Source organism: Mangifera indica, chromosome 15 (assembly GCF_011075055.1).
Source record: "Mangifera indica cultivar Alphonso chromosome 15, CATAS_Mindica_2.1, whole genome shotgun sequence".
Classification (NCBI taxonomy): domain Eukaryota; kingdom Viridiplantae; phylum Streptophyta; class Magnoliopsida; order Sapindales; family Anacardiaceae; genus Mangifera; species Mangifera indica.
In genome coordinates, this window is record NC_058151.1 from 2,636,743 (window position 1) to 2,661,233 (window position 24,491).

General features: G+C 35.3%; 3 protein-coding genes across 15 annotated transcripts; all 3 read right to left on the reverse strand.

Moving 5' to 3' along the window:
• Positions 1–1,982: 1,982 nt before the first annotated feature.
• LOC123197728 (serine/arginine repetitive matrix protein 2-like) lies at positions 1,983–18,751 on the reverse strand. Of its 12 annotated transcripts, XM_044612081.1 has the most exons (16): positions 18,458–18,751; positions 18,333–18,364; positions 17,897–17,910; positions 17,637–17,786; positions 17,192–17,288; positions 16,994–17,090; positions 16,537–16,614; positions 16,364–16,462; positions 9,821–10,369; positions 9,412–9,727; positions 8,877–8,977; positions 7,501–7,670; positions 4,713–5,529; positions 4,515–4,606; positions 3,227–4,363; positions 1,983–3,042 (listed from the first exon to the last, which is right to left on the reverse strand). In XM_044612081.1, exons 13-16 carry the CDS (start codon positions 4,933–4,935, stop codon positions 2,344–2,346), a joined length of 2,151 nt encoding a protein of 716 aa, XP_044468016.1. In that variant the 5' UTR covers positions 4,936–5,529; positions 7,501–7,670; positions 8,877–8,977; positions 9,412–9,727; positions 9,821–10,369; positions 16,364–16,462; positions 16,537–16,614; positions 16,994–17,090; positions 17,192–17,288; positions 17,637–17,786; positions 17,897–17,910; positions 18,333–18,364; positions 18,458–18,751; the 3' UTR covers positions 1,983–2,343. The 12 variants fall into 12 exon arrangements, with proteins under 12 accessions (XP_044468016.1, XP_044468015.1, XP_044468011.1 ...); XM_044612080.1 differs by having other exon boundaries at positions 9,412–9,719; positions 17,637–17,910; XM_044612076.1 differs by having other exon boundaries at positions 8,877–8,962; positions 17,637–17,910.
• On the reverse strand, positions 16,430–18,871 carry LOC123198057. Its single transcript, XM_044612631.1, has 6 exons — positions 18,811–18,871; positions 18,458–18,564; positions 18,333–18,364; positions 17,192–17,288; positions 16,537–16,614; positions 16,430–16,462 (listed from the first exon to the last, which is right to left on the reverse strand). The coding sequence occupies exons 1-6, from the start codon at positions 18,869–18,871 to the stop codon at positions 16,430–16,432; spliced, it is 408 nt and encodes a 135-aa protein (XP_044468566.1).
• Positions 18,872–19,668: 797 nt separating this feature from the next.
• LOC123197154 (probable fructokinase-7) lies at positions 19,669–23,516 on the reverse strand. 2 transcript variants are annotated; one of them, XM_044611318.1, is made up of 7 exons: positions 23,157–23,516; positions 22,145–22,329; positions 21,400–21,612; positions 21,094–21,291; positions 20,799–20,939; positions 20,372–20,488; positions 19,669–19,984 (listed from the first exon to the last, which is right to left on the reverse strand). In XM_044611318.1, exons 1-7 carry the CDS (start codon positions 23,176–23,178, stop codon positions 19,847–19,849), a joined length of 1,014 nt encoding a protein of 337 aa, XP_044467253.1. In that variant the 5' UTR covers positions 23,179–23,516; the 3' UTR covers positions 19,669–19,846. The 2 variants fall into 2 exon arrangements, with proteins under 2 accessions (XP_044467253.1, XP_044467254.1); XM_044611319.1 differs by having other exon boundaries at positions 22,145–22,326; positions 23,157–23,515.
• Positions 23,517–24,491: the final 975 nt, after the last annotated feature.

Below are 24,491 nucleotides of genomic sequence, written 5' to 3' on the forward strand. Positions count from 1 at the left end.
TTTTAAACTAAAAAGAGAAATATAATAAATTTTTAGTTTTAAAAATATTTTTATTTAAATGATATTTTACTCTTAACCCTAAAAATAAATTTTAACAGAAACATGAATATTTAAATTTTTAAAAATTAATAGATAAGAGTTTGAAATTTCACTAAATCTTGAGTGAGAATAAGCCTTTAGACCTTAAATTAACTATTCATGATGTTTTTACTACTTCAAGCTCGAACTACCATAAAATGCGAATCAAAGCTACTTGATTCTACTCCTACTAACTATATATCTTGATTATTTATCCAAACAAAAGTGATATCACCTTTTATCATCTTTTTTGAAGATTTTTAGATTGAATTACCCATTGCGTCTTTTTACTAACCATAAAATGTGCACCTGATGACCAGATTCGAATGAGTACCCATATGCTCATTGATGTTATGATATGTTATATTTAATTAAATATTTAAAATTAGGTATACATAATATTACTTTTTAGGGAGCATTTGGTTGAGGAGATTAAAAATGATTCTGTTAATCTATATTTTATTATTAATATTATTTTGTTTGATTTGTCAAACAATAAAATATTGCGATAATATTTTATTACCAATGATGATGTGGTAGATAATATAAAAGATTATCTGATTACGATCTCCATTTTGAGTATTAAAAGATTATCAATGAATCCTAATTTTATTATAATTTTATACTTATTAATTTTTTGAATGAAAATTTTCTCATTTTTAATTAATATAACAAGTAATATGAAAAATATTTTAAAATAAGACCAAAGGACTTGTTCCCACCTAAGGTTAGGTATAATCTCAAACTTTTACTTTTCAACTTTCAAAACTAATTTTCATTTAAAATCTTAGTTACGGTTAAAGGTAAAACTATTAATTAAAAAAAAAAAAATTTTAAACTAAAGTTTTATCATATTTTCCCCCATGAGTTTGAAAATCTAACAATTTTTCCCACCCAAAATTTGAAAAGTAGCAATTTCCCTCCTAGGGTTTTGAAGCCATTGTCAAATATAACAAAATTCGTTGTCTCCAATCGCATTGGCTCTCCCTTCTGGCTCATCTTTCCCTATTGATTAAACCTCACCCACTGGTGAAATCGATTTCCTCTGATGAAGACAAAATCATCTTCAGTTGATCCGATTTAATTTGAAATCATCTTCGTTATAGGAAACTGGTTTTGTTGGTGGGTGAAGTTTGATCAATAGGGAGAGATAAACCAAGAGGAAGAGCTAATGCGGCCAGAGATAACAAACTTCGTCGTCTTTGATGATAGTTTCAAAACCATATGAGAGAAATGTTGATTTTTTAAATTTTAGGTGAAAGAAAAATTGTGAAATTTTTAAACTTGGAAAACAAAATGTGATAAAAATTTAATTTTTAAAATTTTTGTAATAAATGACGATTTTATCTCTAATTTTAACTGAGATTTTAAATAAAAATTAGCTTATGAGTGGGTGTTTGAGTTTTTAAAAGTTGAAGGATAAAACTTTGGGATTTCGAACAAGTCTTTTGGCCTTAAAATAATAATACCCAAGAACATTTAAATAAAATAAAATCTTAATATTTTTTTATTACATCCAACAAAACAGAATAATTATTTATACATACTAATTTTTATCATATATAATAATAATATTTATTTTTATGGTAAACTTTTTTTTTTAACAATTAAAAAATTAACTGAACCAAATACACCTTTTTATTTATCTAATCAATCTTCTCATAAAATTATATACACACACTTTTAAATATACATAAATAATATATTATTATATAATTATATAATTTTAAATTAAAGATAAAATAATATTTAATCATATATTAATACATTTTATATATATATATATATATATATATATGCTTAATTATTATTTAAAAATATATTCATAATATTAGCTTTGATCTTCGGCCTCATCCATTCTGCATAATTACTCTAGTGTAAATTTCTTGTTTGAAATACATATATAACCATATGGACAGCCAAAACAGCAATGAAATGAATAATTTACTTGTAGTTGAAATACAAAGCAGACAATAATGACAATATAGCAGCAGTAACTTCTTCAGAGTAGTCTGCAACCATAAATATACAAAGGTTGAGAGTGAGAGAGGAAGAAGAATATTGATTCCTCTGCAAATTTTTTCTTTTAAGAAGGAATGAGAAAGCTAGTGTTGTCGGAGTAACAGTCGTTATCTTCAATTTACAAGTCCCAATCAATCAGCTTGATCCCATCAAAACCCCCGACGGTTAGCATCTCATCACGTGAATAACCCATGTGCCCCTTCTGCTTCCTGTCTTTCCTTTAACTTTTCTCAATTCTCTCTCTTACGTATTAACCGAAACGCACCGTTTTCGTTTCTCCATCCCAAACTCCACTGCCGTTTCTTCTATCAGTGTGTCTAATATGTCCTTCTCTATCTCCATCACCACCCCTTCTTCCTCTTCGAAAGCTATGCCATTCTGTGCCTTCATTTGGGGCAAATCTTTCTCTATTATTGCGTCAATGTGCTCAAGAACACGACAGTCTGCACATGGGAAACTTTTAATTTTCATACACAACTTTTCGATTAGCTTTGACCCTTGCATGTGCATGTGACTTCCATCAATCCATGGCTTCGTCTTGATAAAAGGCTTCAATATATCAGCAAGAATTTCATCTACTAAATAAAACAGTAGCCTGCGGTTACATTGATGAGATAATGGAGAATGATGATGACGATAGTGGGTGTTGATATCATTTTCCAAGTGGTGAAAAATAGAAGGGTTTAAAGGATGAGAAGGAGAGAGCCAATGAATGCAGGACACCTGGGTATGTTTTTCAATGCCTATACGTTTCAGTATTTTAGCAATGTACTCGTATTCATATTCTGCGGCTCCTCTCACTGTGGTGGTGGTGGTGACACCGTTAGCTCTGTCGTCGTTCGTGTCTCGGGCAATGAGCTCATTCGGCGCTTCTTGTTCGTACGTCTGGCTCGAATTACTAGATAACTGTGAGCTCCTGTTCGATCTTTGAGCATTTAACACCTACAACGTGCCCACAAAAAATTGAAAATAACCATGCATTTCCTCAACAACACTGACATAAATACTCGTAAAATATCACTGATAACATTTAAACCATATTGATTTCACATGAAAATCTATAGAAATTAATACAAACAGACTGGTTTAATAATTAATTATGAAACGGGAAAAAAAAATTAAATACCTGCTTTTGAGGGATTTTGATTGCTGGAGGAGAAGGATCTTTTTTGACTGGAAGAAGAGCAGGGACACTGATGTTTAGGAGCTCATTTGACAATGGAGTTTTCTTGCATTTCTTGTCAGGATTATTGGCTCTGTTGGCCGTGGAGGGGCGAACAAATGGCTCCTCTTGCTTGTTTCGAATAATGTCCGACGTTTGAGGAGGCTTTTTGAGCCTGGGACTGAACCTTTCACTCGAAGCTTTCTTGCATTTCTTTGCGGGTATTTGCTCATGTTGCTGCTCTTGCACTGGTTGTAGCTTGGGCTTTGATGAGATGGGTTGAAGCTGATTATTACTCATTTGTGAAGATGGTGAACAAGATTGCCTGCGTGGCTGATGAGGAATGCGATTTTGGTCTTTTAGAGTAGAGGATGGTGTGGTTGGTTTCTCTTTGGATTCCAAGAATCTACTGAGCCTTGGTGAACAAGAGGGTGTTGAGTGCTTGCCTGGACTGGACTGATCAACAACAGCTAAAGCCGCTCTGGAACTTATTTTCTTGGCCTTCATTTGATTGACAAGTTCTTCTCTTGCTTGTTCCCTGTTCTTTAAAGTGTTTGTTATGTCAAGCCCAACTTTTCCGCTAACACTTTCTTTAACTTGCTTCACTATTTGCTTTGCGTAATGACTTGGGCTTCTGTACTCATCTTCTTGTTTGAGTTCTTTTCTCCGTAAAAAAGAGAAACGATAGAAGTCAATCTCTTCACCCACACCCATGTTCTCTTTGTTGATTTGAAGTGAAAGACGGTGGTGGTCCACGTCTGATCTTCTGGCTGAAGATATTCTAGGTGTCTCAGGCAAAGAACGAGAGCCTGTAATATGACCATAATCTATAGAATTTCTGTGGCTGGTAATCGGTTTGTTTTGGAGGGTTTGTCTGGCAGGTCGATGCAAATTTGACCTGGCCAGAAGATTTGGTGTTTCGTGAAAGGATGGTGAAGAGGGTGAATGGCTATCTGGAAGAAGATCGAGACCCATCAGTCTGGCTACTAAATTTGGAGTTCTTGCCCCAGGAGAAGGGCTCATTTCTGAAGAAGAATCAGTTGAAGCTGATCCAACTTTTGATTTTGTATGTCCTTTTCTTGTGTTGATTCGAATACCCATCTGGATTTTCAAAAATGAAGATTAGTGTTAAAACATAATATGTTACTCACTTTTCAAATTAAAAAGAATCATTGAGATACTAAGAATAAGAAAAAATGTAGCTAGAAACCCAAAAAGACCTGGAAATTATATACCCTATTATCTAACTTACTGAGATATTTAATTTTTCTTCTTCTTTAAAGCAGCTGGTTGATGACAATGGAGGCTCCTCTAATTCCAAGCTATTCCTTGGTGCTTCTAATCCTGAATTATCCAATAATAAAAGAATAAAAATTCATCAGCATTACTCAAAATTTCAAAAGACAAAAAATATGTCACTTGAATGTGTTTGTGAGAGCAAAGAAAGAACCTTTGAGAATAGTGCGGTCTTCAGAAAAGAAAGAGTTAGGCTTGGAAGGTGGTTGGTGTTGGTGCAAAGGAAACTGAAAATGGTGGAAATCAAAGAACTGAAATACAGCACTCATGCAACCTGAAGGAGTACCAGTAGCAGAAGTACTAGTATCTTTCTCTGCAACTACTCTCTTAGAGTTGGTGGTGGATCTACTACCAACCCAATACCATTCTTTGCCCATATCTAGTAAAAGAACTTTTTTGAAGATAAAGGAAGGTTGTATACAAAAAGCTTACTCCAGAAATGAGAAAGTCTGAGTGAAAATGACAGAAGTAGAAGAGTTCAGTAAGAGATAAGAGAGACTGAGAGTGAGAGAATGAAGTTTGAGTAGGAAAGTAAAGCTGAAGCTGAAAAGCTTATAGGACGCTGTTGAAGAAGAGAAAAAAGCGGATCCATGAAGCATAAATCAGCCACATTTTGATGCGAAATTAAGTACAATAGAAGTGTGGTTTGTGGGTTTGGTTTGATATTTTATACATGTAAGTTTATCCTGTATGTCTGATGTCTCCAATAAAACACTCACTCCCAAGTTTTACCAGACCATGGCCAGAAACTAACTCTGCCAACTCTCATTGGGAATTGAGATTTTGAAGAAATCCATAAAGATTAAAAGATGACGAAATGGCCACCCACCTCTCTTTCTATCTCTTAATCTAATATAGACTAAACACATCTGCAATCTCTTTTTCGCTCTGATGAAAATGTGATTCCCATTACCTCACCTACTGTGGTTTGAAGTACGAGGTGGTTTATTGGGGATCTGCAACGTGACCTTCTGTATTAAATTAAAACAAAACAAAACTATGGATAATTAATTACCTCATCTAACTTTACCAGATTTGAATATTGCTAGCACACTGTCCCCACTAACTTGGGTTGATGAGAGACCCATCTAGCCTCTGAACATGAACCCAGTTGCATTTTAAGTTCAGCAGAAACTAGGTTGGGCTTGTGTGTTGGGATCAAAGGGTTACAGTTCAAAATTTGGCTTTACTTGGTTCATTCTCTCTCATGGAATGGTAGGCCATTCTAAAATGAAATGACATCAAATATTCAAATTATGAGACACCAAACCATAAAAGTATGTATATATTTTAAATATATAAATAAATATATATTTAATATATCTTATTAAATGATTGAATAATTTTAAATTAATAATAAAATAAAAAATATATATTTATTTATATATTAAAAATGAGTAGGTATAACATTATTCGATACGAAAATAGATGAAACAAGAATCCTTTAGTAGTATTACATGATCACTTGTATGAAAAAATTGTAAATTTGTGTGCCTAAAATTTATATAGTATATAACCTGAAATTTCCCACCAATATAAGAAAGAATATGTGTTGTCATAGACTTCTCCTTTTTAACATACAAATTTAATAGAGCAATACTATATGTATTCACTTTAAATACATAAATATATACACACTCATATGTGTCATCATATGATTGATTATTGTTTTATTCTTAATTCAAAATCATCCAATCATATGATGACACATATAAATGTGTACATATTTGTGTATTCAAAATAGGTACACATAGTTTTATTGAATTTAATAATATTTTAAAAGAACAATATTATATACATACACTTTTAAATACATAACTAGATACACATAATATTATATTATATGATTGAATATTAATTTTTTTTTAATGTTATGTATACACATTTTTTAGTAAATACCTGGATACACAAATAAGATATTATTATATTATTAAATGTTATTTTATTTTTAATTTAAAATTATATAATCACATAATAATACATTATTTATATATTTAATTGTATTGTGTCTACACTAACCAGAGTTCAATTGATTTGGAAAACGATGAATTGCGTTTTCATCTCAATCCATTGTTAAAAGACAAATTCCTCCGCTTGGATTTGAAAACACATATTATTTTCAATCTTTAAATTCAAACATTAAAACTTAATTATGAAACAGTAATCCTGTCAATTCATCTCGCATATACAGTAAGTTGGGGAAAAAAAAACCCAAATCTATGAATTTTCACAACTACCTTTTCATAGTTATATTTTAAAACTTGAATTCAAAAAATTAAGAATAATATTAAGTATTTCCAAAATCAAAAGGGCAGGAGCACTTTTCTTCCCTGATAAGTACCTTACAAAAATTATATCATTTAGTTAATTCAAGTGAAGCAATTGTGAAGTAGAAATTAACTGTATATATCTGTGTATAAGTTTCAAAATTAGAGGACCCATGACAGTGACCTAAATTCATTATGTGAAGAAGATATGATGCTTCATCAACAGTAAATGAAATCCCACTTAATCAAGCATCTAGTCTTGTCGCCATTCACTATACAGGGACGACATGAGGGAGGGACCAATTTTAAATGTTTCTATTCTTTTTTTCAACATGTTACCAGTCTTTTCCCTATGTCACTAGTAATAGTAATACACATTTCTCTGTATCAATAATCAACTGGTCCCAATTTTTAATCATATAATAATCACATGCCATCTCTAAATCACCTTACGCTTCTACTAATATTAATAACAAAAACTAAAATGCACGACGTGGGGTTTAGTTTTTTTCTATTCTTTAATCTTATAGGCATATAAACTGATCTAAATTCATTTGAATTTTGAAAAATTTTACTTCCTATTTTGTTAACCATGAAATACAAGTTCTAATTTAGATTCATATAAAACTCATTTAACTTTGTCCAGGATATTCAGTGAAAGTTGGTGGGTCTTACCGTGTAGGGGGTAGCTGCCAACAATCATAATGACCTTAAATAGACCCTCTACTTGTCTACGTAATTCCAACACAATTCTGAACACCGTCGTCCTCTTCATCGCAGGTCTTTAATGCATTAATGCCTTATGGAAGTCGTGTAGTGATTTTTCCAGACCGTCCTCATCTCTCCTGTATATCAAAGAGAAAAACGCACTCCCTTCAATACCACAATAGAGCCAGCGAGGGTGTCCTTTAACCCTTGGATCATGTATATTTAAACCGTTCACAGTAATCTAAGGGTTTCAAACACAACAAATCAATGCAAGGTGACATCATTTCAACAAGTTAATGTGTGTGAAGTACATCAGGATTCAGGAGATGGCCAATCCCACAACTCAAATAAGTGTATGACTCACAACTTACTATAATCATACAGCACTTAGTTACAGAGAAGTCCGGCTTGACCAGGTCAGAGATTACAGTCCGTAAAGCACTTAACTCCAATGGCTACTCACATTCATCCTCATTTAAGTTACACAAGGCACAAAATTAAAACTTCATACAATTAAACAGTTGTATTAACAAAAAGAAGTATAAATGCTGGAAATTTTGGAAAGGAAATGGAGACCTTTTTAGTTTTTTTTTGAAAAATGGTTTCGAATAACTTAAAATATTTAAATTAGTTCTCTAGAATTGGAAAATAAAAGAACACAATGGCTAACACACTCGCTAATGCACCATTACAGAAATACAAAGGCATAGTCAGCGTTCCCACCTTCTCTGAATTGTTGACATTATTCTCATCATTTGTACATATTTAGACATTTGTTCAGATCTAAAATAATGAACTCACAACATTCAAATTTTGAATTTGAACCAGTAAATTTGCTACATGTTCTTGATATAAAGAAAATCCAAAGGCGGCGATAATCAAACAGAATGACAACGTAAAGAAATCAAACATATCAATCAAGTTTCATGTAGCAGAAGAATATATAGATTGTAATCGTCTTAACCAAAACAGACAATAATACAATACACACCAACCAGTGCAACCAGATAATACATACATTTAGTTTGTTTGATTGTACCAGTCTACCAGCTGTGAATATGCCCATTCAATAATTCCCAATCATCTAGTCTCTAACATATTCTTCAATAATTTTGTGTTTGGTTGTCTTTATTTTTGGAAAGAATATATCTGTAGCTATCTTAAAAAATAATTAAAGTTAACATACACTATGTTCAACATGAAATATCCTAACACCTATTCAAAGAGAAGTTGCACAAACTAAATCAAAGTACTAATAAGAACAAGTCAAGGGCAAAAGGCCTATAGGGATGTTGCACAAGTAGAGTTGCACTATTTGATTGAAAAGATTATAAGGGATTTACGTCAAGAAAGATCGAACTTCAAACTTATAATTCCTCCAAAAACCAAATGGTACCAAAGAGTTGCATCTTTAGGAAGGAAACTGGTCCTGCAACAAAAGAAACTAAACAAGATAATTAGTACAAGGCTAAATCTTATCGTTGCATCTCTAAGGTACATGTCTGATACTTAATTACAGCTGAATTAATTTTCCAAAGAAATTCACATCCAAAGATAAAGGATACATGGTAAAGACAAATCTATGTATTTCTGAACAATTTCTTTCTTGAAATATACTAGTGGGAACAATCATGAGTCAGAAAGAGCAGAAAGAAGTTAGAATTGTCAGATTGTATAATATATATCAACAAACTATAGGCATTTGAAAGATACATGAAAAATCATCAATTAACAAATAGAGGGAATAAGGATTAGGATGGATGAAAGAATATACTCAGTAAATAAGCAAAACTGGTGTCTACTTGCATAATGGCTTCAGCATAGAAAAAAAATTGACACCATGTTTCTAAGCTCTACCATCCACATCAAACCCAGTACCTGTCCAGCCAGGTGCTGTAGATCCTCTACCCTTGGGCTCAGCCCCAACTCCATTTCCTCTTCCTAAAAAATGAGTTTTCTTCTTTTCTCTTCCTTCTCCTTCAACAGTAGCCTGCTGATTGTTTCCACTTATAATTGGAGCATTTCCACCATTTCCTTGTTTGGATGATGCAATTTGAGTGATTCCACCACCTGGTTCCATGCCAGGAGAGACTGAAGTACTGTCTTGAGCAGTACTAATCTGTGTAGATGCCATAGTTTTCCCATCTTAGAGATAAATCCAAGACAGGAATCTCAAAGCCTTTCAACTACAATGCTATTAAATGTATATGTGAGTACCTTTTTAACAAAAATAGTGTGACACAAGCAAGTCATGAGAACAGTCGGCCACTGAGAAAGTGATGAATACCTGGTCAGAAATCTACAGTGCTCGAACCTTCTTCTCCACTCCACAGTCACTCAACTCTCTCTCTAGCCATTATACACAGCAAACACAGTATATTCCAAACCAATCACAGAATAGTAACACATACAATAGGAATGAAATATCAGTTGTATATATGCATTCAATAAGGTTTACAAAAGGGTTCATTACATGATTGTGTTTACCAAAATCACAGTTCAGAGATTACAGTAGCCAAAACCAGAACACACTGCAATTACACTGCAAAGATCCAAGCACTCAGCTCCCAGCAGGCTTTCGAGAGGCCTGAACTCTCCCTATCACTTCCTCTACTGACTTTCCTACTTTTCCTCTCTTTTTCCCACTCCCTTTTCTACCTTCTCTCTTTTGTTTGCCAACTGCCTCCCTTCCGATATTGTGCCACGTTGCTTTTCTTCTTCAGATTGACTTTGTCACAAAGTAATTGCTGACTGTTCTGCATGCTTCAATCCCTTGCTGCCTCTTGTTCTAACTCTTGTTCCTGCCCTTCTCTTGCGTGTAGTGTACACGTGAGTTCTAACATTTCCCCTCCCATCGAGAGGCATCTTGCCCTCAAGGTGAATATGAGGGAAGAGGCGATGGAAAGAGGTGAAGGACTCCCACGAATTTTCACAATCACGGAGGTTCTGCCATTTGACTAGGATTTCCAATTCACCTTTCTGTGTGTATCTGTATTGACGAATTTCTTGCGGCTGCATGTGCAGCTCCCAGTCATCCGACATGCAATCTGGAAGCTGTTGGGTGACTACGGTTGGTCCAACGTGTCTTTTGAGTTGAGATACGTGGAAGACGGGATGTATTTTTGTAGTCACAGGTAGCGATAAACGGTAGGCGACAGCTCCAATTTTTTCTAGTATCTTGTAAGGACCATAATATCGCGGGCTCAATTTTTCATTTGGTCTGGAAGCTAAAGATCGAAATCTGTAGGGCTGCATTTTCAGAAAGACTTGATCTCCAACATCAAACTGCAACTCCCTCCTCCTTTTGTCCGCGTATTTTTTCATCCTTTCTTGAGCCTTGGTGAGATTCTCTTTAAGCTCATCTAAAATATTATTTCTTTCCCTTATCATTCGGTCAACTTCTTCAACTTTGGAAGGTTCGTCTGTCCACCTAAGTAGCATGGGTGGGTCACGCCCGTAGACTGCCTTAAAAGGGGTCATCTCGGTAGAGCCATTATAAGTTGTGTTAAACCAATATTCGGTCCAAGGTATCCACTTAGGCCACTGTCGAGGTTGCCTAGAACAAAAACACCGCAAGTAGTTCTCTAGACTTCGGTTGACAACTTCCGTTTGCCCATCCGTTTGGGGGTGGTAGGAGGAACTAAATTTAAGTTTTGTGCCCGCTACCCTAAATATTTCTCCCCAAAATTGGCTCAAAAATATTCGATCCCGATCCAAAACTATAGAACGGGGAAATCCATGCAACCTAACAACCTCTTGAATAAATTTTTTGGCGACCTCCACGGCAGTGAAAGGGTGTCTAAGTGGTAGAAAATGCCCGTACTTGGTCATTCGATCAACAACGACCAAGATTGTATCCACCTGTCCAGCTTTCGGAAGCCCCTCAATAAAATCCATTGATATATCTTCCCACACCGCAGTTGGAATTGGTAATGGTTGAAGTAACCCCGCTGGTGAAGCTGATTCATACTTCATTCGCTGGCAAGTGTCGCATTCGGACACAAATTTCTTTATGTCAGCCTTCATACCTTCCCAAAATAAAACTGCCACTGTTCTTTTATAAGTTCTGAAGAATCCGGAGTGACCTCCGTATGGAGAAGAATGAAATTCACTCAAGAACTTAGGAATAAAAGACGAGTTTCTAGGTAGAACCAACCTGCCATGATATAGAAGTCTGCCATTTCTTAAGTGATAGCCTTCATGGGACTTAGGATCATTTAACAAATCATGAATTACGCCCTGGAGCTTTGCATCTTCTGTCACTTCACGCTCCACTTCTTCCGATTCCACCACTTTAGCTACTGTCACTGCCCTTAATTCTTCTTCGAATTTGGGATTTCGTGATAATACATCAGCAGCTTTATTCTCACATCCAGGTTTGTATTGAATCTCAAAATCAAACCCAAGCATTTTTATAACCCATTTCTGCTGATCGTTGCTAATAACTCGCTGATCCGTCAAAAATCGAAGGCTTCGTTGGTCTGTTCGTACTTTAAAATGACGGCCAAGCAAATAATGCCGCCATTTCTGAAATGCCATAACAATCGCCATTAGTTCCCGCTCCTAAATTGATTTACTACGATTTTGAATTGAAAGAGCCTTGCTAATAAAGGCCACGGGTCTACCTTCTTGCATCAAAACAGCCCCTAATCCCATCCCCGAAGCATCCGTCTCGATGACAAATTCCTTTGAAAAATCTGGAAGAGCAAGTACAGGAACAAAATCATAGCTTCTTTCAATTTTTCAAACGCTGCCGAGGCTTCGTTGTTCCATAAGAATGCATTTTTTTTCAATAGTCGCGTAAGGGGTTCCGCAATTTTTCCATATCCGCGCACGAACCTCCAATAATACCTTGTTAATCCCAAGAACCCCCGTAGGTCTCTTATGTCTCGAGGTGTAGGCCATTCTCTCATTGCTTGCACCTTTCTGGAATCTACTTCCATGCCGGCTGCTGAGACGACATGTCCCAAATAATCAATCTTTGACTGCCCGAAAACGCATTTTTTCCAATTCACGACTAATTGATGGCCTCTTAATAATTCCAATACTATTCTCAAATGCTTTTCATGGTCGTTGAACTGCCGACTATAAACCAATATGTCATCAAAAAAGACCAAAACAAAACAACGAAGGTAGGGGCGAAAAACCTCATTCATCAGTCCTTGGAAGGTCGCTGGAGCATTCGAAAGCCCGAAAGGCATCACTAGAAACTCATAATGCCCGTCATGGGTTCTGAAAGCTGTTTTCTCCACATCCTCTTCACGAACTCTAGTCTGATGATATCCGGATTTCAAATCCAATCTACTGAATACTGTAGCCCCTGCTAATTCGTCCAACAATTCTTCAATAGCCGGAATGGGAAATTTGTCTGGAATAGTTGCTTTATTTAAGGCACGATAGTCCACACAAAAACGCCATCCGCCATCCTTTTTTTTCACTAAAAGCACCGGACTCGAAAATGGACTAACGCTCGGTCTTATGATCCCGGCTGCCAACATCTCCTGCACTTTCTTCTCAACCTCATTTTTTTGGAAGTGGGGGTAACGATATGGCCGTATATTAGGGTTGCACATTCGGCATTAGGCGTATGGCGTGGTCATGGTCCCTTCTGGGCGGCAGTCTGGTGGGTTCCCTAAATAAATCTTCATATTCCTTTAATAGTCCCCTCAATCTTGACTCCACTATCGGTTGCTCAGGTTCCCTGACAACTGCTATTCCCTTGTATTCTACCAAGTAGCCTTCCCCTCCATCAATTAAAAAATTTATTAGAGCCTTCAGAGTAGCTTCTAAGCAGCAAAGAGCCAAGTCGCCTCTAATTTCTACCCGTCGGTGCTCCCAAACAAACTTCATAGTCTGCATTTTCCAATTTATTTTCATCTCACCTAGCTGACACAGCCAATCAACTTCCAATATTACATCCACACTGCCTAAATCAAAAAGAAAGAAATTTTGGATTGTAGAAATTCCTTGAAATTCCAGCTTTATTTGATTGCATTTCCCCCCTCCTCTGATTTTTCTTTCGCCGCCCAAGGTGACAGAGAACCGGATCGGCATAACTGGTAACTTCAACTCCTCAGCCACTGTCTTAGAGATAAAACTATGGGTAGCCCCACTATCCAGCAAAATCATCACTCTTCGCCCTCTAATTTCTCCAATAAACTTCATGGTTTTTGGGCTGTTAAAACCACCAACTGAGCAAGACTGCAAAGTGAGTTTCATCTCCTTCTCTTCCACTGTCGGCCCTTCTTCCTCCTCCTCCGCCCTTATTTCTTCCTCATCCTCACCTTCCGAAGCTATCATCACTTTCAATTGTCGATTTTTACATTTGTGTCCAGGATAGTACTTGTCATCACACTTGAAACAAAACCCTTTTTCTAGCTTCATACGAAATTCCTCCTCTGAGAGTTGCCGATAAGCTCTCTCTCTTGGTGGCTGACTGGTTGAGGCGACAGAACTCGTCGCTGTTGAGTGCCATCGTCGATCCCCTGTATTTGTTGAGGGAGCTGATATGGGTGAAAAGGGTTGGGTCAGATTAGTAGGGAGTCGGGTCGGATTAGTTTGGGTTGTGGATTGGGCTGGGTGAGAGGGTCGGGTAGTTTGATGGGGAAAGTCCTTGGGTTGGGGTTTTGGTTATTGGAATGGGCTGGGTTTGAAAATTTGGTTGGGCTAGGGTAATAAAATTGGGTTGGGCTAGCGCCTTGGGCCTTCGGGTATGGCCGACCCGCATGAGTGCTGGGTCAGAGCCCAATTTTAGCGTCTATAATCCGATTTTTGGCTTCCACCTGGATTGCTTTCTCCATCATTTGCTCCAAGGTGTTTGGCGAGAACATCTTCACCTCCGTCCAAATATCGTCAGCCAGTCTGTTCATAAAAATCGTCGTCAGCATCTCTTCCGTTATTCCTTCGACTGATGCTGATAACGACTCGAAGCGTCGACGGAACTCATGGACCGTGTCTGACTGTCGGAGTGAGAGCAGCTCCTCGTATGGAGTTCGGTCCTGATCTCCGGGAAAGCGTTTCAATAGCTCATTTTGGAATTCCAGCCAACCAGTAAATGCTTGTCGCCTCACCCTCCATTTGAACCAGCTCAAGGCTTCCGCTTCCATACACACTCCCACTGCCACCAACTTCTCCCTCTCGGTCAATCTATTGACATCAAAGTATCTCTCTACTTTGAACACCCAGCTAATAGCGTCGCTGCCGTCGAATAGAGGCAAGTCCAACCGCCTATAAGGGAGGTCCCTTCTGTTCAATTCAGGTGGCTCTTCCTCTCCTCTCATTTCGTTAGTGGCTTCTTCGTCTCCTGCACCCCTTTCGTTTCCAAGAGTTAACCCCGCCGTTGCTCTCTCTGGAGGAGCGTATGATGTGGAGGGTTCTTGGTCAGCTGGGGTCTTTCCCCTGTCAGCCGTCTCTCTGGCCAACGTAGTGTCTCGGAGGTCTCGTAAATACTCCTTGATGGTTTCTACACCTGTTTCTAGCCCCTGCATCCTCTGATGCATTTCACTCATCCGTGAATCCATCTTTCCCATTTGTTCCTTTACTGCCGACATCTCCTTTTCCACCGTTTCCATCCTAGTCTCCATTCTCGTCATATTCCGGCTCTAATACCAAATGATGAATTCCTGGTCAGAAATCTACAGTGCTCGAACCTTCTTCTCCACTCCACAGTCACTCAACTCTCTCTCTAGCCATTATACACAGCAAGCACAGTATATTCCAAACCAATCACAGAATAGTAACACATACAATAGGAATGAAATATCAGTTGTATATATGCGTTCAATAAGGTTTACAAAAGGGTTAATTACATGATTGTGTTTACCAAAATCACAGTTCAGAGATTACAGTAGCCAAAACCAGAACACACTGCAAAGATCCAAGCACTCAGCTCCCAGCAGGCTTTCGAGAGGCCTGAACTCTCCCTATCACTTCCTCTACTGACTTTCCTACTTTTCCTCTCTTTTTCCCACTCCCTTTTCTACCTTCTCTCTTTTGTTTGCCAACTGCCTCCCTTCCAATATTGTGCCACGTTGCTTTTCTTCTTCAGATTGACTTTGCCACAAAGTAATTGCTAACTGTTCTGCATGCTCCAATCCCCTGCTGCCTCTTGTTCTAACTCTTGTTCCTGCCCTTCTCTTGCGTGTAGTGTACACGTGAGTTCTAACAGAAAGCCATTAGATGAAGCAATCAAATTGATTTCAGTTCCTTACTAATCTAACTGATTTTGGGTCAATCCAAAGGAGGCCACTATAAATAACAGATATTTTGAACTTTAAGAGAAAATAAGGAGAGAGATGAACTGAAGCAAATTAGATTGAATAATATCTTCTTGGACAATGTTAACTGCATAGCTACCCTCCTCGCAGACCACAAAATGAAAATGCAGTAATTATATGATGACCAAAATAAGAAAAAACTCCAAAGTCTTGGTCACAGTTAACATGCATTATTTGATTATCTGGTGGACATAAACTTTTTTTTTTTTTGGATATCCTGAAATCTATCAACTTTTCCATACATGTTCACCAATTTCTAATTCATGGTTACTTTCTGACACCATAACCTTGGTAGCCAGGAAACTAATGAGATATAATGCCCCAAAGTAGGTGGTACAAAGTTGGTTTTTCTAATATATAAAACCCTTTGAGGGTTGATGGATATGCCCATTGACATAGCTAGCTGAAGAATGACACATCACATTTGTACTATAAACATACATAAATGCAAAGAAGTTGGAAAATCTAAGAGACTCTTAACAATGAGAGTGACTTTCAAGCAATCAACCAACTAGACATACAAAGTAGTAAATAGAAATGGAAAGAAAGATTACCTGAAGAGAAGAGATTGACGCTCTACTCAGGTTCAAAGCTTCCAGTCGTCTTTTCAATTCCTCAAGTCAAGAAAACTGAGAGTTACTGCTTTCTTGTACCTATCAAACATAATAGAATTAAAATAATCCAAAAGTAGTGGCATGTGAATCAACACTCAGCAAAATATGTATACCAAATGGTTTAAGTCTTCACATAACTTCTGCTTCATTGCTTCTTCTTCCTGCACAGCCTTTGATGCTGCTTCCCAGACCTGAAGTACAATGAACGAAAAATCCAGAATATCACAACCAAAGTAATGCATCCTCTTCTTAGATCATAGAAACCTTATAGTGGTATCAAGATTTGCTTCTGTTTTAACATCATATAATCAAATCTGCATATACATGTATCAATTATCAAAATGGAAGATATGGCTGAATGTAATATAAGCCAAGCTCATTATGTTTCAGAAATTATATTTATAAGGACACATCTAGAAAAAACAAAACTAATGCAACATATAGCCTTAAAACCTTAGCATAACCATAATTAGTGAGTTCAATACAAATATCAGAGTCTGTATCACAAATCTGAAGGGTGAAATTACATGTTTGGTAAGAACATAGTGAGTTTAAACAGGCAGAACAAACCTTTTGTGCTTGTTCTTCCTTCTGTTTGGCAAGACAAATTCTCTCAGTTGACATTTCTATTTTCTTTCTCAACAGTTCAAGTGCTGAAGTTAAGTACCTTACATCACAGCCATGGCAAAGTAACTCAAACATACAAATTAAGGAAGACAAATACCAAAAAACTGCAATTTTCAAGAAAAATAATCATAATTAGCCAACCTGCTTTTTAGGTCCAGCAGTGAGTTTCAGTTCCATTGTAAGATTTGCTAGCTCTCTCTCAACATCACATATTTTAGAATAATTTTCTTCAGTGTATCTGAAAGCAAGTAACAGAGAGAATCAGGCAAGATATTCCACCAATCACCACTAGAAAGAAAAAAAGAGGATCACCAACCAAAACTTTTTACAAAATTAAAGCAGGGAAGACACCAGAACAGCATCTAACCAAAACCCAATAGCAGTTCCACCTATAATGGAAAAAAAGATTGACATATTTAAAGAACTGAACATGTGCACTGCATATTGGTTACCTTCCTACCACCACACCAACTCAAAGACCAAACTGAATTCTTATGCATTTGTGACAATATAAGTAATTCTAAAACAAGAGACAGAATACACTCGATGTCTGAAAAGGCCAAGGATATGGAAAACAACTAACCACCTGAGATAGATAGCCATCACTGCAACATCCATCAGCAACTAGCCATCTTATCATCATTTGAGCATATTATAAGCATCATCACAACCATAAAAGCCATCATACCATCATCTCCAAGAATACTTTAACACTTTCATCAACTTAGACCAACTGCTATCCCCATCAACAATTAGCAACAGTAAATACCACAATTACTACAAACCTTTGACACTCTAAAGCTAACTCCATACATGAAAACAACCAACAGAACCTTCAACCATTACCAATTTCCAATCACCTTCAACAAAAAAAAAAAAAATTTCAGCTCCTCACAAAATTAAATAATCAAAAGAAAGTTCTAGTTAACAGTTATCTAATTTTGTCCAGATTTAAATTGTCACTCTAAAAATTATTAAACAATATATTTGTAAACATATAAATCAGTTTTTCAGTCGTTAAAATGTTAACACATTAGAAAATTCTGTTATCAATAAGCCGAATTACAGTTCCAAGTTTAGTACATTGCATTCTAGCTTTTTAATGGTTCTTCAATTCTACATAAATAACAAAACAACAAATATAGGTATATAACACTTTATGCAATTTATAATTCAATATTGAATAGCAATGGTTAAAAATAAAATTGACAAGAGCAAATAATAAAGAGAAAGATTATAAGCAATCGATCTAAAATTTAAAAAAATATATATATAAACATACTTCCTCAATTGAAGCTGTTCTTCCTCGATTACCTAACAAATCCAATGCGAAATGACACATTAAAATCAAAATCAAATAAAGGAAATTAAAAGAAACATACGAAGAATTTATACATAGAGAAAGACCTTCTCAGTGTAGGCGATGACAGGAGATTCTCTTGGAAGACCATCAGGTCCAATCTCTGGTTGAAGCGACGGATTAAAAGCCGCAATCGTTTGATAAATTATAGTATCTGAAATGGAAATGGATTTCTGATGGAAGCGATCAAATTATAAACAGAAGTCAAATGTTTTTTTCACTTCATTTGTACTGCGATGATTCGATCCTTTTTTTTCCTCCAAAAATAGAGTATTTCTTGAAATTCGCCGGGAGAATTGAACTTTACAATCTTTCGCGTTTATCTTTTAAACGTTGAGCAAAATAAGTGTAAAATAATAATATATTTAAAAAAAAAAAAAAAAGAGAGTGAGAGAGGGACCCCGAGAGGGTGAAGGCAGAGTGGGACGTGCCGAGGCCCGCCCAGGCTGACCCACAGTCATGATACACTCTTAGATTTTTTGGGCCGGACACACAAGCTCTAAGCGGTCATTGAATATCTTAGCACTAAATTGGTGGTTATTGATTTTTCTAATGAAGTGAATGAAAATTATTCCCACATCATGAGGGAAGTTGGTTCCACCGTATGATTTTGAAATATAAACATTGCTATGTAATGAAACTCTTATTCAATTGATTTTGTGTATATATTTTTTCTTAGAATAACAAATCATTTTGAATTTAGAATAAACATAAAACTTATTTACTTGTTATGCACTAACATTTGTAATACATTGTGATTTATATAAGATAATACCTGTTTTTAGAGTATTTACTGCCATGATTCATGCACAATGTTAGATTTACATTGGCCAAAGGACTTATTCCCACCTGAAGTTTTTTGCATTTTCAAAGTAATACTTTTTAACTATTGAAAACTCAAATACTCATCCGTAAACAGTTAAAATTTTAAGTTTTTAGACATAAAATTGTCATTTAATATTAAAAATAATAAAATTTTATCTTTTTTTTTCTAGATTTAAAAAATTAACAATTTACCCCAAAATTAAACCCTAAAGGGAAAAATGTAACATTTTAAAATTAATCTTAAAGGAAAATTATTAATTTCTTAAATTTAAGGAGAAAATATGTAATACTAATTGGTGCATTTAATTTTAACCACTTACAAGTGGGTATTTAAGTTTTCAATACTTTAAAGGTACAATTTTAAGAATGCAGTGAACTTAAAATAATCCAAAATTGTCATAAAACTATAAAAAAAAAATGAAAGAAAAGAAAAGAAACAAAACAATGTCAGTGCCATTATTGATAATAAAGCTTGCATCTACAGCACTTCAGTGCAAATATTTAACTTTCTTACGGGAAGGGAAAAGAAAGAAAAAGCATACAGCTCCTTGTTACTTCAGCAAAAGGAACTCAAATTACAGCAGATTGACAACAAAGTTCAAACAACTTCTTTATGATGCAGCAACTGGTTCTAAGAGTTTCAGGACAGCTTCTTTTGTAGGCAGTGCAGGAATTGCACCCCTCTCTGTTACTGTGAGGGCACCACAGGCATTTGCAAAAAGTAGAGCTTCTCTAAGCCGCTTCTCGTCCTGTTATAATAATATAATTATTAAAGGAAACTGCAATCATCCTTTTGGTGACATTAGCATCTAATTATTGATTGATTTTCTATGTTCCTATTTATAAATGGGAACAGATGCAACCATTGAAACAGTTTAAGACGACATTTTGTAATTGCTTTCTACATGTTCCTAAGGCAACAGAAAAAACAGTATGATCTTCTGTTTACGTGCAAGTAATTAGCTACATCAATGAAATACTTTGTTGAATTATGAAACATGAAAAGGATATCATGTTGATACAACTCTTGCAGAAAAATCAAACTGATATATTTAGGCAATACTTTGTTTGAGCAATAGCAAAAAATATTAGAAACTAACTGATTTCTCTTAATTCAAGAAACAAATTATAAGTACCTTGAACAGGCTTAGATCAGAAGCCAGGCAGCTAAGTATCCCACTGACAAATGCATCACCAGCACCAGTGGTGTCCACAGATATAGCTTTAACACCAGGAACAAAACCTCTGAATTCCTGCAAAAAGTTTGGTTTACATCAATTTGTCAAATATAGATAAATAAATGAAAAACCAATAACTAAACTGGTACAACTTTATGCATTGTGATCCCACGGGGTCATCGAAAATCAGGCACCTCTATTGCATCTTTGCATTCATGAGAGTGCTATTTTCAGTTCTGACCATTCACTTAGACTAAATGAAAATCTACAGTCAATACTCGATGCTGGTGAAAATCAGTCTAGATATGAACAGAGTGTTACAGGATAGGTTTCGGGTGGAACATGTAAGTCATAATATTAAACTAAAAAGATAGTGCCTTCTTACCTTGGTATAATATCTACAACCTTTAGACCCTTCAGTTACAACCAAAAGCTTGAGATTAGGATGAAACAGCTTCCCTAACACTACATTATCGTCATTATGATCATCACCTCCAGTTAAGAATGTGATTTCATCCTCACTTATCTGCCAATTCATAAGACGATCACAAAAGAATTGGATCATAAACAAGTGAATTCTTCTATCATGGTTGCATGCAACAAGAAAGAGCTATGATTTTATTTGCACTAATGCAACAGAAAAACATATTTATACATGAATCTCATATTTCAAATCATACCTTAATAATATCTGCTTGACCCCATATGCTCATTATGCCCTCCCGAGCAGCATCTTCTGATGGCCATAGCGGCAATCTCAAATTTGGATCATAAGAGAGGATGCTACCAGACTCTTTGGCTATTTTCATGGCAGCAAGATGAGTTGATTTGCAAGGTTCTGCAATCAAACTAATAGAACCATAGTGGAAGATTCTGGCCTGAAATCAAGTATAATTTGGGAATGCATTATTCTCTAAAATATAAAATCCCACTAGAATAAGAACTGAGCTATGTTTCTTGATGAAGAAAGAATGAGAAAAAAATACCTGCTTAATCAGTTTTTTATCAAGTTCTGATTCATGAAGAAGCATATCAGCACTTGGATGACGAAAAAACAGAAATTCACGTTCACCATCAGCTCTGAGTGTAACAAATGCCAAAGCAGTCCTTGCAGAGGAATCATATCGCACACTAGAGGTATCAACATTGTTTTGCTTCAAAATGTCAGCCAACATGTAACCAAATTCATCATCACCTACCTGTGATACGCATGGCAAACGGCAATTAAGTGTGATTGCCCCAAAACTTGTTCTCAACATTAACCCACCTCAACCAAAGAATAAAAACCCAAATGAAAAAAATGGACTCAATTTATGCAATGGAAAACGGATGCAGGACCTTAGAAAGTGCATTTTGCACACAATATCCATGTTCTGTTTGCTTAGATGTAAGAGTAACATAAGTAAGACCTAATGCAAGCAGGTACATAAAAGTTATGCATAAAACAATGTTCAAATCTCATTTCGTGTACATAGCGATAAATGAAAATCACTAAATCAGTAACTGACAGATATAAGTCAAAAGTTTGCCACTAACAGAAAATGAAATTTAGACCTCAATTCTAAACAGATATTTCATAATAAGTTATCAAAAGGTTCATTTCAAACAACAAAACTGTCATATTATTATTCCCTACTTCAGAAACAACCTGTACTTGTTGGTTTAATCTAGCTTAAGGGAGAGACTGGGAGTGGAACCAACCAGTAGAGCAAGAAAATGATATTAACACACCTTGCCAACAAAGGCAGATGAACCTCCGAGCCTTGATATCCCAACAGCCACATTAGCGGGAGCACCACCAGGAGCCTTCTTGAAAGCTGGTGCTTCAGCAAGTGAAACCCCTCCAACTGTTGGGACAAAGTCAATTAACATCTCCCCAAAGCAAACGACAAGTGAATTTCTGTTCCCAGATCCTGCTTTCATATCCATAAGAAGATATAAGAACCTCCCATAATTGCATAATTATTGATAACAATTCAAGTGGCAACAAATGAATTCAACAACATTCTTCAGAAACTGCCTTGTACTCTCTGTAGCATCACAACTCAAAAGGGTTTCAGCTGCATTTAAGATCTAAGGTGTTTTCAGTCAAGCCATAGAAATCTCCAACACCTCACTACTAATGAAAAAATTTTCAGGGAAAACAAATCAAGCATATATTCCTAAATCAAACACCATTCCTAGATCAATTGAGAAAATTATCTACTTTTCATAACTCAAGATTCAGCGAAATCAGAAATGTCAAAAAATGATTTTTTTTTTTTTTTCACCCTGATTCTATTCGAATAAATTAAGAAAAACTGATACGAAGAGTTACATCACAGTAAATCTCTGTTAACCCCACTAGATAAAACGCATCTGCCTTGAAGTTTCCCCAAGTAATTTGTGAGCAGAAACTGACATAAAGATACTAAAGAAAGAGAACAATAGTTAATGGACAATGATAAAGCATCACGTTATTCACACAACAAAGAGCACTACCTAGAAGATGCTGCTAGAGATCTAGAAGGTAAATTGATTCAACACATAGAAACGCAGGAAGAATCTCAATCAGAAGATAAAAACAATGAAATCTTTACAAGAACTATTCAGAAAGAAACAATCTTGCAATAGTAAAACCAGTTCAAAAGACATAAAAAGGTTATTGATTCCCTCTTATGAAAAAATCAAAACAAGAAAAATAACAAAGATTGAATGAAAAACAAACAAGCTTAGACGTATAGAAAGGAAAAGAAAGACTCACCTGAAGTGGGATTCTTAGCCATTTAAGCTCTGAAGGTGAAAGATTGAATTAGAAAGGCAGAGCAAGAAGGATTGCACAGAGGAGGAAACAAGGTTGATGAACGTGATCGAATGAGAAACTTATAGAGAAAAAGAAGAAAAAAAGGAGGTGGCTTGGCTCAAATCAAACCTTTTAAAACCTTGAAGATCGTTCAAAGTTGACAACGGGTAAAATTTTTACAGGCTGGGCACACGGAAATGAGAAAAAATTTACAGTCTTGGTAAACGTATTTTTTTAATTCGTCTCTCTCAGTGTGGCTTTGGATGCTCCGAGTGGAGAGGGCGTCAGCTGTGTTTTCAAGAGCATGAAGCCTCAACATGCGTGTTAATTGTGTTCGGAAGGAAAATGTTTTTTATCTTCTCCCCGCAGCTAAAAACAAATTTAATTTGTAATATTATATGTATATATTTAATATATAATTTAAATATATAAATAATATATTATTTTATAATTAAAATTATTTTATTTTTAATTTAAAATTATTTAATTGTTTGATAATATACCTCAAATAAATATTTATTTATATATGTATAATTTTATTAAATTAGAAAATATGACCAATTGAAATCGAATGTTCTAAAGGAGGTTGAGTTCCACTCTACGGCTTTTCAAGCTTTTTTTTTTTTTTTGGTGGTGTAGAATTAATGGATCAAAATTACGCGGAAGAGGTTCGTAGCAATCTATTAAGAATTTAAATTATACAAAATGTCTGCTTTTCTTTACCAGGGTTACCTTAAATAGTGAAAAAAAAAAAATTTTTCGCATGAAAGATTAAAGTTTGAATAATATGATTTTTCACTTACGAAATATACTATAACAAAATAAACACGTAATTTATCTAATATAACGATTATAAGATCAGTTACTGTATTTTAAAGTTTATCTATCTAATAAAATTGAGCGAAATTTTTTAATTAAAATCTTACAAAATAGAAATATGTAAATCAAATTTATAAAATAAAATGTAATCATATGATAATAAGTCATTTTAATATAAATATTTAAACTTAGGTTTGACACTTTGCCTAACATTGCTCCACCATAAATGATGTTGATCTATAATTGGCAATACTCCTGGAATATAAATACTTCTAGAATTTGTCAAAACATAACACCTTGAATAAAGTCTTATCTTCTTGCGTGTGTATGGAATATAAGAAATGGGATGAGAATACAATTATTTTATTTCTATAATTAAACTGAGCGTCTCTTTGAACGAAACAAAAATAATTTTAGTTTGTCAATTAATTGAAGTGCCTAAAAGCATCCTAATCTTCATATGATTCAAGAACATTT